General features: G+C 45.6%; 1 protein-coding gene across 9 annotated transcripts in view; it reads left to right on the top strand.

Annotated features, from left to right (window-relative positions):
- Positions 1-7339, top strand: part of SYBU (syntabulin) — an 80800-nt gene extending 73461 nt beyond the window's left edge. For all 9 annotated transcript variants that reach the window (XM_065903038.1, XM_065903036.1, XM_065903037.1 and 6 more), the window contains 3 exons: positions 942-1145; positions 3308-3457; positions 5476-7339. In XM_065903038.1, coding sequence (XP_065759110.1) covers positions 942-1145; positions 3308-3457; positions 5476-6589 — 1468 coding nt within the window. In that variant the 3' untranslated portion in view covers positions 6590-7339. The remainder of the gene's footprint in view (positions 1-941; positions 1146-3307; positions 3458-5475) is intronic.
- Positions 7340-15309: the final 7970 nt, after the last annotated feature.

Below are 15309 nucleotides of genomic sequence, written 5' to 3'. Positions count from 1 at the left end.
AATGGCTATGAAGAGGCCAGTGACACTCAAGTTGCGCATTGGAAAAGCTGCTTTCACCGCAGGGACAGCCTCCTTGCTGAGAGGGCAAGACAAGAGGCAGGGAAAGAAAAGGGGTAATATTTCAGCAGTCCAGTGATAAAGATTTTCGTGCTAAGTCACTGGGGGCTTCCCAGGTGGCTCAGTGGTGAAGAACCCACCTGCCAATGCCAATTCAGGAGATGTGGGTGCCATCCCTGGGTTGGGAAGATCCCCTGGAGGAGGAAATGGCAACCCATTCTAGTATTCTTGCTGGGAAATCCCATGAACAGAGGAGCCTGGTGGGCTTCAGTCCACAGCATCCAAAAGAGTTGGACACAACTCAGCAACTAAAAGAACCACAAGTCATTGGGAGTAGAAAGAAAAAGAAAGCATATAGGTGGTTAAAATTATAGACTATACATTTATGTGGGTTATATTTATCTGTCCTGATTTTTCCTTCTTCCTTCTGGGTGATCTCCTTCTCCCTGATCCTCCAAATGATCCACCCCAGTTTTCTGACCCAACATGAACAAAACCCGAATATTTTAAAGTAGAAACAGGTATACTGAAATAGACGCCACATCTTTAAAACAGCCTCTGGAACAGAAACTAAACCAAAGCAACCTTTTACATGGTTTGTGTTCTTAGCAGGCAGCTGGGTTTAATCCAAAACAAGCTTTATGGTCAGAAACTATTTGAAAGAACAGCAGAGGGAGGGAGCCCTGTGCTGACAACACAGGAGAGAAAATATCTCGGGCAGGTGGGAAGGAGGCACTCATAAAGCCAAGTTGCTCTAGTTGACCCCTTTCAACCCTATAGGTTGGATTTCCTCGGTGGTGACTAGGTTTAAGAAGGAATAGAACGTTCGCACCTGGGTGTCCCCGGCCCCAGGGATTCTAACAAGCTTCATGCTTCTCTCCCAGTCGAGGTCCCCACGGGCGGAGCAATGGAGCTTCGTCCTACAAGTCTGGCAACAGCCCACCGTCCCCGCGGGAGAAGGACCTTCTGGCCATGCTTTGCAGGAACCAGCTGAGTCCCGTGAACATCCACCCCAGTTATGCGCCTTCTTCCCCCAGCAGCAGCAACTCCGGCTCCTACAAAGGAAGCGACTGTAGTCCTGTCATGAGGTGAGTGCCGTCTGTCTCCCGGCCCATGGTTCTTAGTTTGTCCTACTTGTAAGCCTCTCTTTAAGAAAAGAAAAAGGAAAAAAAAAAAAAAAATATATATATATATATATATATATATATATATATATAACTAGCGATGACTTCCCTGGTGGCTCAGTGGTAAAGAATTCTGCCTGCCAAGCAGGAGAGTCAGATTCGATTCCTGAGTCGGGAAGATCCCCTGGCGGAGGGCATGGCAACCCACTCCAGTACTCTTGCCTGGCGAATCCACCAGGACAGAGGAGCCGTGGGGTTGCAGAGAGTCGGACACGACTGAGAGACTGAGCGTGCACGCATCCAGCTCTCAATCCCCTGCCTTGTTCTGCAATATGACACATCTCTTTCCTTTCCCACACTCAGTAACAGTCCTTCAAGGGCTGCTGCAGGAAGGACAGGAGCCACAGTTTCTAATAAGGTTCAGCAGTCCCAGGAATTACTGGCTAGGCAGGAGAAATGGTCCAGCAGCAGTAGGATGGTCCTATGCATTTCCCTCCGAATGGGGAAGGGTCATTCGTATGTTTGCCGGTTCATTCAAACACCAGATGTTTATTGAGTACCATGCTGTGTCCAGTGCTGTGTGAAGCACTGGGAATAGAGCCATAAACAACAGAGGTCCCTGTGCTGATGCTCAGAGGAGAAGAAAAACAGTAGCCATCTACTGACAGAAATGCATTAGGATTATTCTGCAAATACCTGTCATTCTGTGTAAAAGCTGGGAACTGGGAATTCCTTGGCGGTCCAGTGGTTAAAGACTTTGCCTTCCAGTGCAGGGGAGTGCAGGGTCAGTCCCTGGTCAGGGAGCTAAGATCCCACATGCCTTGCAGCCAAAACATAAAAACAGAAGCAATACTGTAATGAATTCAATAGTGACTTTTAAAACAGTCTGCATTAAAAAAAAAAGTCTTAAAAAAAGGTGGACACGGGATCCATTTGGCGGGGTCAAAGGAGGCCTCTCTGAAAAAGCGAAATTGAAATGAGATCTGAAGGTCAAGCAAGGAATGAATTAGTCCCTGGAAGGCACGAGGTTGCAGAAAAAAGGACCTGCACATCCAGATGGGCCCGAGCAGGCCAGTTGGGAACTGGATGCTGGGCATGGGCCATCCTGGATGGAGCGCAGGCTCAGGGCCAGCAGGGCGAATGCGGGGGCTTGGCGCGGGTCCCGAATTAGGGAAGAAGCTGCCAGCCCTCCTTCTTCCGTCTTCCTCCTCCGGGGCGTCCAGGTCTCATAGTCAGCTCTCTTAGAGCAGGAGGGATGCCCCACTCTCGGCCAGGCCTGACAGGGGCCAGGTTCCAGTGAAGGAAGCTTCACAGAGCACCGGACGCCTCTCTTACAAACCCTATCTGGTGCAAGTAGACCAGCCCTTTTCCCTTAAAAAGAAGGAAACTTTCTACCAAATCAGCACACTCACATCAGGGACTGATTTCAGAACAATCTGAATTCAACCAACAACAATCAAGATCTTTAGGCAAGTGGCACATTGTGTGGAACCAAGGTCATCTCGCTCCCTTCCTGCCCCCACTCATTGTCCTTTAACATAGCAGCCTCTTACTCTGAACTGACAGGCGGGTCTCCGGACAATTGTGCATTATTTTACAGGAGTTCGTCCCTAAACCACAGAAAATCGCCCACTCCTGGCCCCACCCCTTTGACAAAGCCCCGCCCCCAATCTTCCCAGTTTTGCGCAGTCCTAAGAGTGGCAGGTGGGTGACTATCCCCCTTCTGAAGTGAAGGGAAGAGAAGTGAAAGTCGCTCAGTCATGTCTGACTCTGCGACCCCATGGACTGTAGCCTGCCAGGCTCTTCTGTCCACGGAATTTTCCAGGCAAGAATACTGGAGTGGGTAGCTGTTCCCTTCTCCAGGGGATCTTCCGAACTCAGGGATTGAACCCAGTTCTCTGCCGCACTGTAGGTGGATTCTTTACTGTCTGAACCAGCAGGGAAGCCCAAGAAGACTGGAGTGGGTAGCTTATCCCTTCTCCAGAGGATCTTCCCAACCCAGGGATCAAAGTGAGGCTTTAAGATCCCAGCACACAGCTGCCATTTCTTCTCAAGCTGTTTAAGCTGTGCCTTGACTTTTCTTTTTTATAGAAAAAGTAATATTTCATTTACTTGGATTGTTTCAGGCGGTCTGGAAGGTACATGTCCTGTGGTGAAAATCATGGTGTCAAAGCCCCAAATCCAGAGCAGTACTTGACTCCTCTGCAGCAGAAAGAGGTTACGGTGAGACACCTGAAGACCAAGCTCAAGGAGTCTGAGCGCCGACTGCACGAGAGGTGAATGCGCATTCCTTGCAGGCCGTGGTTTAGAACGCTTTCTTTTTCCATAAAGTGAAATGTGAACCCACGCTATAGAAAAGAAGAAAAATGACTTCATTTAATTTTTGTCGAATTTCTTAAATCAGTCTCTCAGAAGAGTCATTTGATAATCCTGAGTGATTTGACTCTTTCAGGAGTTCAGGGAACCCTCCTGGGTTGGAAGGGACCCTCTGCTTTTTCTGGGTGTGTCTAGCTTTGACGTGAAGAGCTGGGTGTGTGTGGAGCTATTTTTAAAGGACAGAACACTTGCAGGAACAATGCCGTACTTCCAGTAGAGTGGGTCACACACAGTTGGCCCCTATGAAGCCCTGTTTATCTGTGTCAGAGAGTAGATGGCCCTGTGTATTGTGATTCCTGCAAGCTATTTCTGTGCTGAAGGAAAAGGTTCATTATTCTTGGCCAAGTGTTACGGTAGTTTAAAAAAAGAAAAACAACAGCCCAAGCTTAAGAGATCTTATCTCACAGAGAAAAGACCTTTGACATCTTGGGACAGGCCAGATTTTCTGCTTGTGATGGTTTTCTTGGTGGTTTTTCTGAGAGCTCTGACCAGGGTTGACGGTGACATGAGTCAGATCCTACTTTCTGGAAGTCTTGGTTTATGTTTTGAGGAATCTTTGGGACGGTTTGAATCTTTGGGAGGGAGGTGTGGAAAGGCAGTGAAACTAGAGAATAATCAAACCTAAACTTAAAGAAGCAATACACACAACATCTTTTCACATATTTCAGGATCCTGACTATGTGCTCTTGTCATATTCACTGAGAGAATGAGGACTTACATTTATATTGATTAGGAAGAAACTGTATGTAAGGAAAAAAATTTTTTGACAAATATCTAGAAATACTGTCCTGTGAAGAAACTAAGCGTTCCCTTCAGTGTAGGATGAATCTAATGTCATCCTGCCTGAGAAGAGAGAGAATTATCAACATTTCATAAAGTCCTTGCAACATGTAACATTTTATGATTTAAAAAAAAATTTAAGTCATCATTGGAATATGATCAGAACTGTTTTGCAGTGCTAAAGCTTATCAGTCTGGCTTCTGCCTTTGACACATAATTAAAAGTGATATGGACTTTCCTTCCACAAATTATTTTGTGGACATACAAAAGAATAGGCTATGGAGATTAAAGCAGGCTAAGAGACTCTAATGTGTTCTAATAAAATAATTTCCAATATTAAGTACAGGACTGCCTTGGAGATATTGCAGGTTTGGTTCCAGACCACTGCAATAAAGCAAATTGCTATAAAGTGAGTTATATGAAATTTTTCACTTCTTAACACATATAAAAGTTGTTTTACTACTTTTAAGTAGAGTCTATTAAGTGTGCAATAGCATTATACCTAAAAAAAAATGTACAAACCTTAATTTAAAAATATCCTAATTGCTAAAAAATGCTAACCAGTGTCTGACAAAGCAGGGTTGCCACAAACCTTCAATTGTAAAAGACATAGTATCTACAAAGCATGATAAGGCAAAGTGCAATAAAACTAGTCTGTCTGAATTAAACAGAGGATAATGCTTGAAAGATGGCTCAGACCATAAAGAATATGCCTGCAATGCGGGAGACCTGGGTTCAGTCCCTGGGTTGGGAAGTTTTCCTGGACGAGGGCATGGCAACCCACTCCAGTGTTCTTCCCTGGAGAATCCCATGGACAGAGGAGCCTGGTGGGTTACAGTCTATGGGGGTCACAAAGAGTCAGACACGACTGAGTGACTAAGCACGATGCTTGAAAAAGGAGAGAAAAACAATCATAGCAAAATTTTTATTCTGATTCTATTTACTGTTATTATTTTAGCTATTTTACAATTAAAAGGGGGCAGTTCTGGGCTAATATCTTCAAAAGAAAGAAAAAAAAAAAAAAAACCCGAAACTTACCTAACCTGTGTGCTTGCAGTGGGAAAGCATGGGCTGCAGGCGGGGTGTCAGAGTTGGCCTTTTTTTTTTCTCCTGAGCCTCGCTTGTCTTCCGGCTCTAGGGAGAGTGAGATCGTGGAGCTTAAGTCCCAGCTGGCCCGAATGCGCGAGGACTGGATCGAGGAGGAGTGCCACCGGGTGGAGGCCCAGCTGGCCCTCAAGGAGGCCCGGAAGGAGATCAAGCAGCTCAAACAGGTCATCGAAACGATGCGGAGCAGCCTGGCCGATAAAGACAAAGGCATTCAGAAATATTTTGTGGACATCAACATTCAGAACAAGAAGCTGGAGTCGCTCCTCCAGAGCATGGAGATGGCGCACAGCGGCTCGCTGAGGGACGAGCTGTGCCTCGACTTCCCCTGTGAGTCCCCGGAGAAGGGCTTGGTCCTCGGCGCGGCCTTGGGGCCGACGGAGGATGCTCTGTCCTCGGAGGAGCCGGCCACGGAGGAAGGGGCCGACAGCGAGCTGCTGGGGGCAGACGGCGCGGCCCCCGTCGAGGATGTGTTGGAGGAGCTGGTGACAGGCGCCATCCCGGAGCCGGAGCTGCCCGGCGCCGAGGTCGTGGCGCTGGGCGGCGAGGCGGCGGCGGTGGGCCGCGGAGGGCGCCGCGCGGTGGCGGAGCGGGCGGTGCAGACCGACGTGGTGCCCTACAGCCCGGCCTTCTCCGAGCTCCTCCGGCACGTGCTCCGGCTGCAGGACCCCTGTCCCTCCTCCAGCGCCGCGACGCCCGACGAGGAGTCCGGGGACGACTCGACCGATAGCTTCCCGGAGCCCATCTCCGCCTTCGTGGTCGATTTAACTCCCCGGAATCCCAACTCGGCCATCCTGTTGTCTCCTGTGGAGACCCCGTCCCCCGCGGCCGGTCCCGAGGAGCGTGGGAACCGCCTCATGAGAGAGCTGGATTTTGCGGGCTCGGAAGCAGCGGCAGTGGAGGAGGTGAGGCCAGACGGCCCGGGCCCACTGGCCCGCGCGGGGGGCATGGCCGGGCGCTACTGGAGCCGCAGCTTCCTGGTGGATCTGCTGGCCGTGGGGGCCCCCGTGGTCCCCACGGTGCTGTGGGCGTTCAGTACTCAGAGGGGGGGCACGGATCCCCTGTACAACATCGGGGCCCTGCTGCGGGGCTGCTGCGCCGTGGCCCTGCACTCGCTCCGCCGCACCACCGAGCACATCAGAACCTAAAGAGACGATGTGGCTTCGGGGGCCGGGGGGGGGGGTGCCGCCTGCCCCGCCCGGTGCGGAAGGTGCCCGGTGGAGAAGCCGCGGGGTCGACCGGTGGCGGGCCTGGGTTCTGTCGTTCTTTGCTCCTCGGTATTTGATTTGCACTATATTTAGTTGAAAGCCTGTTCCCTGTTGAAAACCGGAGGTATCTTCAAAGGCGTGGAGGCCTGGTTCGAGTCAATGTCCCACCGGTGTGATAGAGAAAGCATGTTCGTGACCCTGCCCTTGTTGTCCGAGGTACCCGTGCTTATTATCCTAGTGGTTCAGGAAGAGAAAATGCAGAGTTTGCACTTTCAAGACAGCTTCTGTAAGGCTGGCATGCTATCTCCTTGCTTCGCTTTGTGCCGTTCTTCAAAAATGTGTATTTGTTAACAGCATTCCAGTGGTCTTGTGCATAGCAGGGGACTGTAACCAAAAATAAAAATGTATTTGTGTAATGGGTTTGAAGAAGTCTTGAATAGCTCTTTAGTGTCTTACTTGGGGTTGATAAGGTTTGAGTGTTTGCAGTTGTTTATTTTTAATTAAGTGTAGCTCCAGAGTCTGAAATGGCTTGTGTGTTCCTAAACCTGGTAATTGATGAAACTGTATGTAAGGTTTACATTGTATTAACTTATTTTTTTGCTTATTCTATATAGTGTTTTGTTGAAAATCGTTTGTAACCACACACTTCAGCATGATGAAAATAAAGATTAGTGTTTCCATTGAAATAAATGTTCTATCCTCCTATAAAATAACTCTCTCTGTGATTTTACTTCTGCATATGGTAAGAAAGACTATATGGATGGCACACCCTTCCATCTTTAACAGTAGGAGCTGTAAAAGTGGAATTAAATGATAAAGAGGGGGAAATAATTGTTCAAAAAAGGTGAGGACTTCCCACTCTTATCTTTTAAAAAGCATTATTTTCTGGGCTTCCCTGGTGGCTCAGTGGTAAAGAATCTGCCTGCCAATGCAGGAGACACGGGTTCGATCCCTGATCTGGGACGATCCCACAAGCCATGGAGCAGTTAAGTCCTTGTGCCACAACTATTGAGCCTCTGCTCTAGATCCTGGAAACTGCAACTACTGAGCCGAAGCCCTATAACTACCGAAGCTCGAGAGCCCTAGAATCCCATGCTCTGCCACAAGAGAAGCCACTACAAGGTGAAGTCTAAGTACTGCAGCGCAGCTGTAGAGTAGCCCCTGCTTGCCACAACCAGAGAAAAGCATGTGAAGCAATGAAGACCCAGCACAGCCAAAAATAGAAATAAATGAAAACTACAATTAGAAAAATGTTTACAAAGCATTATTTCTGAGTAAAAGTAGCTTTGATTGTCTGCTCTGAAGTTATCCGGACACTTGTTTGCCCCCATGTTGGGTTGGCCACAAAGTTGTTCATGTTTTTTCATAAGATGTAACAGAAGAAACCAATCGAACTTTTGGCCAACCCTGTACTTATTCAGATATACTGAGTGTTTTCAGGAATTTGGGTTGATTTTGTTTGAAAGCATGCTAGGGGTTCAGAAAGGGAGGAGATACCGCACCATTTGGCTCCTGCCCTTGGAGTAATAGGGTGAGGGTGGGTGGCTGGAAGGGGTGAGATAGTATCAAATCTGTATTATTTCATTTGTTCTTTACACCAGCCTTGAGAGGTGGGTATTATTCCATTTTACAGTTAAGGGAGCTGAGCCTTAAAAGAGGTAAATTGCTCAGAATGTCATCATTCATCTCTAGAAGCCAAGGTTTCAAGTGTGCAAAGCACATGCCTTTTCCACTTTGCACACGAAGGGAAGAGACTGGAGAATATCCTAAGTTTTCACCCAGAAACAATTCTTCCATGGCACTCAATCAGCTTTGTGGGCTAAGTTGCTTCAGTCATGTCCGACTCTTTGCGACCCCATGGTCACATGTAACCCACCAGGCTCCTCTGTCCATGGGATTCTCCTGGCAAGAATACTGGAGTGGGTTGCCATGCCCTCAGACATACTATATTTTTGCTGACTATGTCTCAGTGCCCATCTCCCCCACTAAGATATTAGGGATCTGTGTTCTGTTTTATTCACAGACAAATGTCAAGAACTTAGAACGGTAGGTGGCACATAGTAGGGAGTTCTAATCAGAGCTGTTGAATGAATTCATCAAACAAATACTTATTGGGTGCTCTCATCCTAGACACCTTGCTAGGTCTACTATCAATAGTGAAGGGGACAGACAAGGATTCTGCCCTCAGGGAGCTTACATTCTATCTGTGAAAGACACAGAACATGCCATCGGATGAACAAGTTAACTGAATAATGGTAAGTGCTTCCAAGAAAATAAGATGTTTTGACCAAGAGGTTTGGGGGTAAAGGCAGGGAACACATATCTGAAGGAATACCAACAATGTTAGTGTTAATGGATGAAAGAGAGCCAATCAGTGAAGATATGGGAGGTAATGTTGCAGAAAGAACAGAGGCAAAGTTCCTGAGGCAGAAAAGGGCTTGATATGTTAGAGGGACATCAAGGAGGCCAATGTGTCTAAAGCAGAGTGAGGGGGAAAGAGGTGGTTGAGAATTGGAAGACAAGCTAGTTCATACGGGGCCATGCAAACCGTGGGAGGGTTGCTTTAAATTTATTCCCAGAGCAGTGAGAAATATTAACAGACTTTATACAGGGCAATGATATAATCTGATTTTTCTCATTCTTTTTTTAAATAAACTCTGCGTCTGCTCTGTGCAGGATGTTCAGGAGCAGGAGTGGCAGCAGGAAGACCATTGTGATAGTCCGTGTGAGTGATGATGACAATTTGGAGGTAGAAGTGGATACAGAGATTAAGTTGAACAATTAAAGATATATCTTGAAAACTGATGTGATTTGCTGATAGGTGGAATATGGGGAGGAGATGAGGTAGGGTTTAAGGAAGAGAAATTAAGGATGTCTCACAGGTGTTTGACTTGAACATCTGGCTCAAAAGTGGTGTCATTTACTGAGAATGGAAAAGTTCAAGAGAAACAAGTTTAGAACAATAAATTTGAGATGTCTATTAAATATCTGTGTGGAAATGTCAAGAGAGCAATTGCATGTATGAATGTGAAAATCACAGGCGTCATCAGGACCAGAGTTCTTCAGCGTTCACATACTATGTAAAACCGTGGGATGGATGAAATCATCCAGGGAGAGTGTAAAGAGGAGAAGGCTGGGAACTGAGTCCTGTGGTGCTTCCACATCTACATAGAGGTAGAGGATGAAGGACCAACAAAACATCTGGAGAGAGGCAGCCCAAAGGCAGGAGGAAAACTTGGTGAAGGCAGGATCCTGAAAACCAAGAGCAGAGAATGGTCAACTGTGTTGAAGTCCTATTGGAAGCTGAGTAGCATGAGAACAGATAGATGTCCACTGGCTTTGACAACTAAGTGACTTAGTGACTGTGGAGATTATTTTCTTTGCAAAAATGGGAATTGAAGCCGGATGGGAGTAGGTTGGAAAGTGAATGGAAGAGAGGAAGAATCAATGTGTGCAGCTAACTTATTTTGAAGTTTTACTGTGAAGAAGAGGAGGGCTGTGGGTAGTAATTATAAGGGGATATGAGTTGCAAGGATTTTTTTTTTTTCCAAAACAGAGAAGAAATAATTTTTGTACACTTTTGTGATTGAGCCAATGAAGAAAGAAACTGATGACCTAGGAGAGAAAGAATTAACTGAAGGAGGGAAGTCCTTGGGAAGTGAGAAGGGATAGGATGGAGCCATGGAGAGAAGTGGGCTGTCTTGGATAGTCAGTCCATTTCTTCCGTGGGACACACATACGCCTCAGGGACACACGTGGGCTCTCACACAGCACACGCTCAGTAGCAGAGGGACTTGGCAGAAATGAAAGGAAAGCTGTTTCTGGAAGTGAATAATCGGAAGCCTCCCAAAATAATGAACCATGCTGACTCAGGTCCCTTCCTGCAGCCCAGCCCAGACCAACACCTAGATACAGTCATCTTCCTTACAATCCCTCCCTCTGTTGTTTATTTTTTGTCATTGCCAAGTTAAGCATTTTTAAGAAAAATTACAAGAGTGCTTTTGGTATCCACGTGTTGCTACAGAAACGAATAGAACCACATAAACTCAGCACTGTCCTCCTTCATCAGTTCAAGATGGATGGAAAGATGGGTTCTGGTGAAGGAGAATTCTCCATGAACTACAAATGTTCATGTTGATTATCACATTGGAGGCAGCTAATCACAAACAGCAACTTGTTTTGTTGTCTTAATGACCTGTATGTTTTTAAAATGTAAACCAGAAGACTCACAGAAAGTTAATTCATTGAAACACTGGACACTGTACAACATGTGTTATACACATGGAAACAAATTTGTGCAAAGGTAAAACAGGAGAACTTGGAACAGTTATTTGGGTTATTCCATTTTTTTTTTCTCCCCACTTCCTTCCTCCACCATCTCCTCCTCCTCCTTTTCCAGGGTTTCACTATGTATAGTCTATGGAAAATTACTGCTTTTATTCAGAACAAAGTGTCTTACAAATGAGTCCCTCAGAGTAAATAAAAGATGGAACACAGCCTGCGTTTCGGAAGTCCAAGGCGTTGGCCAGTTTTGTGGACAGGATCATCTGACCCCACAGAAAAAAGCACCTCAAAGTTGCTTTCCATAATTTGGGTGCCTGTGATGTACACACAGGAAAATGGAAAAAGGAGAATAATTCTACTCTATTGAACAAACTGCTGCCCCATCAAAGCAAATGTTAAACATTTCCTACAGTTTTGTGTGCAAACATTTCAATTTACAAGAAATGATTTTTCCCAAAGGGATAGGCTGACCTTTCCAATTTGAGCTGTTCAGAAAGGAGGAAAAAAAAAAATGCAATACACTCAGATGCCAAGCGTTTCTGACATTTGTGGCAGAAGAAAAAGGAAGTCTGTGATTTGTGTTTGTCTTAGGCCCTGCCTTAGTAGTGGTTGGGTCGGATATGTTTTTCTCTTGAGGATTTTTCATTTTAAAAGTTTTGGGGTGGTTTCTGACTTCCATTTTGGCTCAGTGAGCTCTTTTACAAAATTCACTTATTCCCAGTGTTGCCAGGCAAAATGTGTACAATGAAGCAGTAACCTGGGCCATTAGAAACCGCAGTTTACAGAAATCAAGTCTTGAAAGAATGTCAACAAACCCCCAATGGTCCTGGAAAATCAATTAGAAATCCAAATAGAATACAAGTTTCTATCAGGTAGTTTTCCCGTCCTCTTCCCTGGAGGATAATTGCTTTACAATGAACCCAGATCCTATTTTACAGAGTGAAGTAAGTCAGGTAGTTATTTTTAAACCACAGGAAGGCAGGTTCCACTTTGACCGCTGATTCTCCCTCAGTCACAATGATTTTGGTAGCTAATGGTTATACAAAGATCTCAAAGAATTTTAAAATTTAAAAAAGGTTTAGATGCTACTCAAAAGAGTTTGTGATAAAATGCTGGAATATTTCAGCAATGTTTATGTTCTGCATGGCATGTCTCTCTCAAAATAATTTTTCAACATTAAAGAAAACCTAATACACAGAACACACAAAAGTGCAGATCTGGGAACAGGACACCAGGCCTGGAGACCTCCCATTTGCCTCTCTCTCATCTCCTGCGGTGGTTCCAGGGTCACCTCTGAGAACAGTTTGAAAGCCAGTTCACCATATACCAGCTTTTTGAAAACTGCCAGTTCATCTAAGAGTTCCTGGGGGTAACCCTCAGTTCATTGGAAGAGTAAGTACCCTGGATAACGCTGAAGGACTCCATCCTCTACTGCCCTAAACAATTGAATGCCTAATGTCGATGTTTCCTGCTTAATGGCAATGTTTTCTAACCATTTCTCACAGAACTTTGTTGGCATTCTCCGTTGATTTGACTGGGAAGAGGATCTCTCGTTCCATCTACAGAGGCCATGGAGGCATCTGGGATTATGGATGTGAAATGATGATGTAAAACCACAGTCCAGGCTCCCCTGTGTCTGTGTGTGTGTTAGTCAGTCAGTCACGTCTGACTGTTCGACTATAATCCGCCAGGCTCCTCTGTCCATGGAATTCTCCAGGCAAGAATACTGGAATGGGTTGCCTTTCCCTTCTCCAGGAGACTTTCCCCACCCAGTGATGGAATCCAGGTCTGCCGCATTGCAGGCATATTCTTTACCATCTGAGCCGCCGGAGAAGCCCAGGCTCCCCTACTGAATGCTATTAAAGGCAGGTATCAGAATTTTTCTCCTCGTGGCCACAGAGTTCCTCCCTGTGGCAATCTTACCTGACTCACCTTCAGAGATATTTTCACTCTTGTTCCTTGAAAATTATCACTTCTGATCAAAGCTATTTGAATAACTGAAAAATTAAGTTTGCTAGACCATAGCTTTAATAGACTATGAACAACTGCATTAACAACCATTAACAACAGCAATATTTCACTAATTTGATGGTGAATAAGATCCTTCCTCTCTTTCCTTGCAATCAAATAGCTAACAGTGTTTTAAGTAGTTTGGTAGCCTCACTTTCTACAGTAAACAATAGGTGTTGGCATTTTAAACTGACGTTTAATTTTTCTGAACCAGGATGTTATTTCTGACTTGGTTGTATGGAGAAAATGCAAAATGAAAGCAGTCTTAATAATTTTCACACTGTGCTGTGCGGCGCTGTCTCTCGGTCGTGTACGACTCTTTGTGACCCCATGGACTGTAGCCTGCCAGGCTCCTCTATCCGTGGGATTTTCCAGGCAAGATTACTGGAGTGGGTTAACATGCCTTCCTCCAAGGAATCTTCCTGACCTAGGGATAGAATCCACATCTTGTACGCCTCCTGCTTTGGCAGACATGTTCTTGCCACTAGCGCCATTTAAGTAAGAACTAGATAGGAATTCCTAAAAGCTCACTCTTTGGCAGCTCAGTTTCATCAAGAGAAGAGAGGCTTTGGAAATCATAGTCCACTTAGAAGGTTGACTAACCACTAAAAACCTGCTCTCAAAGCTTACTGTTCTCTTTTAAATTAAGCTGGCACACAATGCCTTTCTAAGCTTTAGTTTCCTTACACAGGCAGTGGGGATAATGTTCACCTTCCTGGATTACGAGGAGTCGTTCACTGACAGTTAAAATTCATAGGTGGTGCCGAGCACCAGGGAAATGTGTCTTCTTACTATAGGTCAACTTAAAGGTGTCTAAGAGTGAACTCATTTAAGATCAGTCAGCTTTCCCCTCTGCTCAGGGAAAGGGCTGCAACATCAATGGGTGGTGTGATGTACGGGAGGTGTGCCCAGGATCCCACGAGGAAGTGTGTGCAGGGGCTCGTAAAGAAGCGTGTAGAGGAGCCCACAACACCTACCACTGCCGAGCACCTGTTATGTGTGCATCAGGCACTGAACTGAACACTGTCTCGGCTAATCCTTAAATCCACTCCTCCATTTAAAAGATTTGCAACTGCAGGAACTTTAACACTGCTGCATCTCTATAGCAGCTGGAGAACTCTGAGACGCTCTCAAAATGGATGTGATCAGAGTGGTAAATAGGCAAAGTCCCTGCAGAAACAGCCATGGAAGTTCCCTGATAAGGGAAGGTGGAGATTGACTTGGGTCAGCACAGACTTCTGGCAAGAGTTTCTCTATAACACTCCAGCTTGTGATTACAGTGTCCACAGCAGCTCTGCAAGGGTAGAAATCTGTTGTATGGGGTGGAGGACAGGCAGGCTCCTAGAAAATTGTCTCTTTCTAGCCCTAGGAGATTGAGGCTTCTGGTAAAAAAGCATCTGATACTCCCGAAACTTACTCTGGTTACTGAGCAGTCCAATGGCCGTGACAAACGGACCCTGAAGATAAAAGGTAGAAAGCCAAGCAAACAAACTATTGCTAGCTGTTGATATAACCTTGGAGCAGCCTTGGGTGCATTAAAGAAAATGGAAGTAAATGACACAAAGGAAAAAGGCTGTCTTTGATATGAGGGGAGAGCAACTTAAATTTTAAAAATCTGTGTAAATGGGAAAAACAACTTACTAGCTACCAAAATAAACCCTTCATGGACCTACCATCTTCTTTACAACTTGGCTGTTAGGCACAAGGAGGCCTAGTTTTGGCCTATTCTCAGCTTTCAGTGGGCGTTTCTCACAACTAAAATCATTTCTAGCTTTTTGATTTAGAGAAAGAGTTGTGTCACTCTTCCTTTCTTTTGAGCATTCAGAGGAGCCATTGTAGTTTTAAACTTGCCTAGTTTCAATATTCCCATGTCACAGGAAATAGGGAGGTGGGAGGAGAGGGAGAAAGGCAGTGGAAGGGCTAGTCGGGGAAGCAGGCAGAACACACACACTCATCCATTAAATTTGCTGTCTTATATGGGTGTGGTTCACACCCCTAAAACACAACAAATATAATAATGAAACAGTTTGAAATATTGTGAAAATACTGAAATGTAAAAGAGGTGAGCAAAGGCTATTGGAAAAATGGCGCTGATGAACTTGTTCAGCACACGGTTGCCACAAGCCTTCAATTTGTTAAAAATACACTATCTGCAAAGCGCAATAAAGCAAAGTGTAATAAAACAAGGTGCACCTATACTGACAAAACTTCGGCTTTTTGGAACATTTTAGCTGTGGTTAGATTTATCCCGTTGTAGTAGCTTGTAGAGTGGTGCTGAAGATCAATCCAGACGCCAGTTTCCATAGCTACCACCTGCTTCCCAAGCACCAATCTTCATCCAGGAATGGTCACTGCCCCGGCAAGTG

The sequence above is a fragment of the Muntiacus reevesi genome, chromosome 12 (assembly GCF_963930625.1).
Source record: "Muntiacus reevesi chromosome 12, mMunRee1.1, whole genome shotgun sequence".
Classification (NCBI taxonomy): Eukaryota; Metazoa; Chordata; class Mammalia; order Artiodactyla; family Cervidae; genus Muntiacus; species Muntiacus reevesi.
Note: the sequence above shows the minus strand (reverse complement) of the source record. Positions and strands in the feature narration are given on the sequence as shown.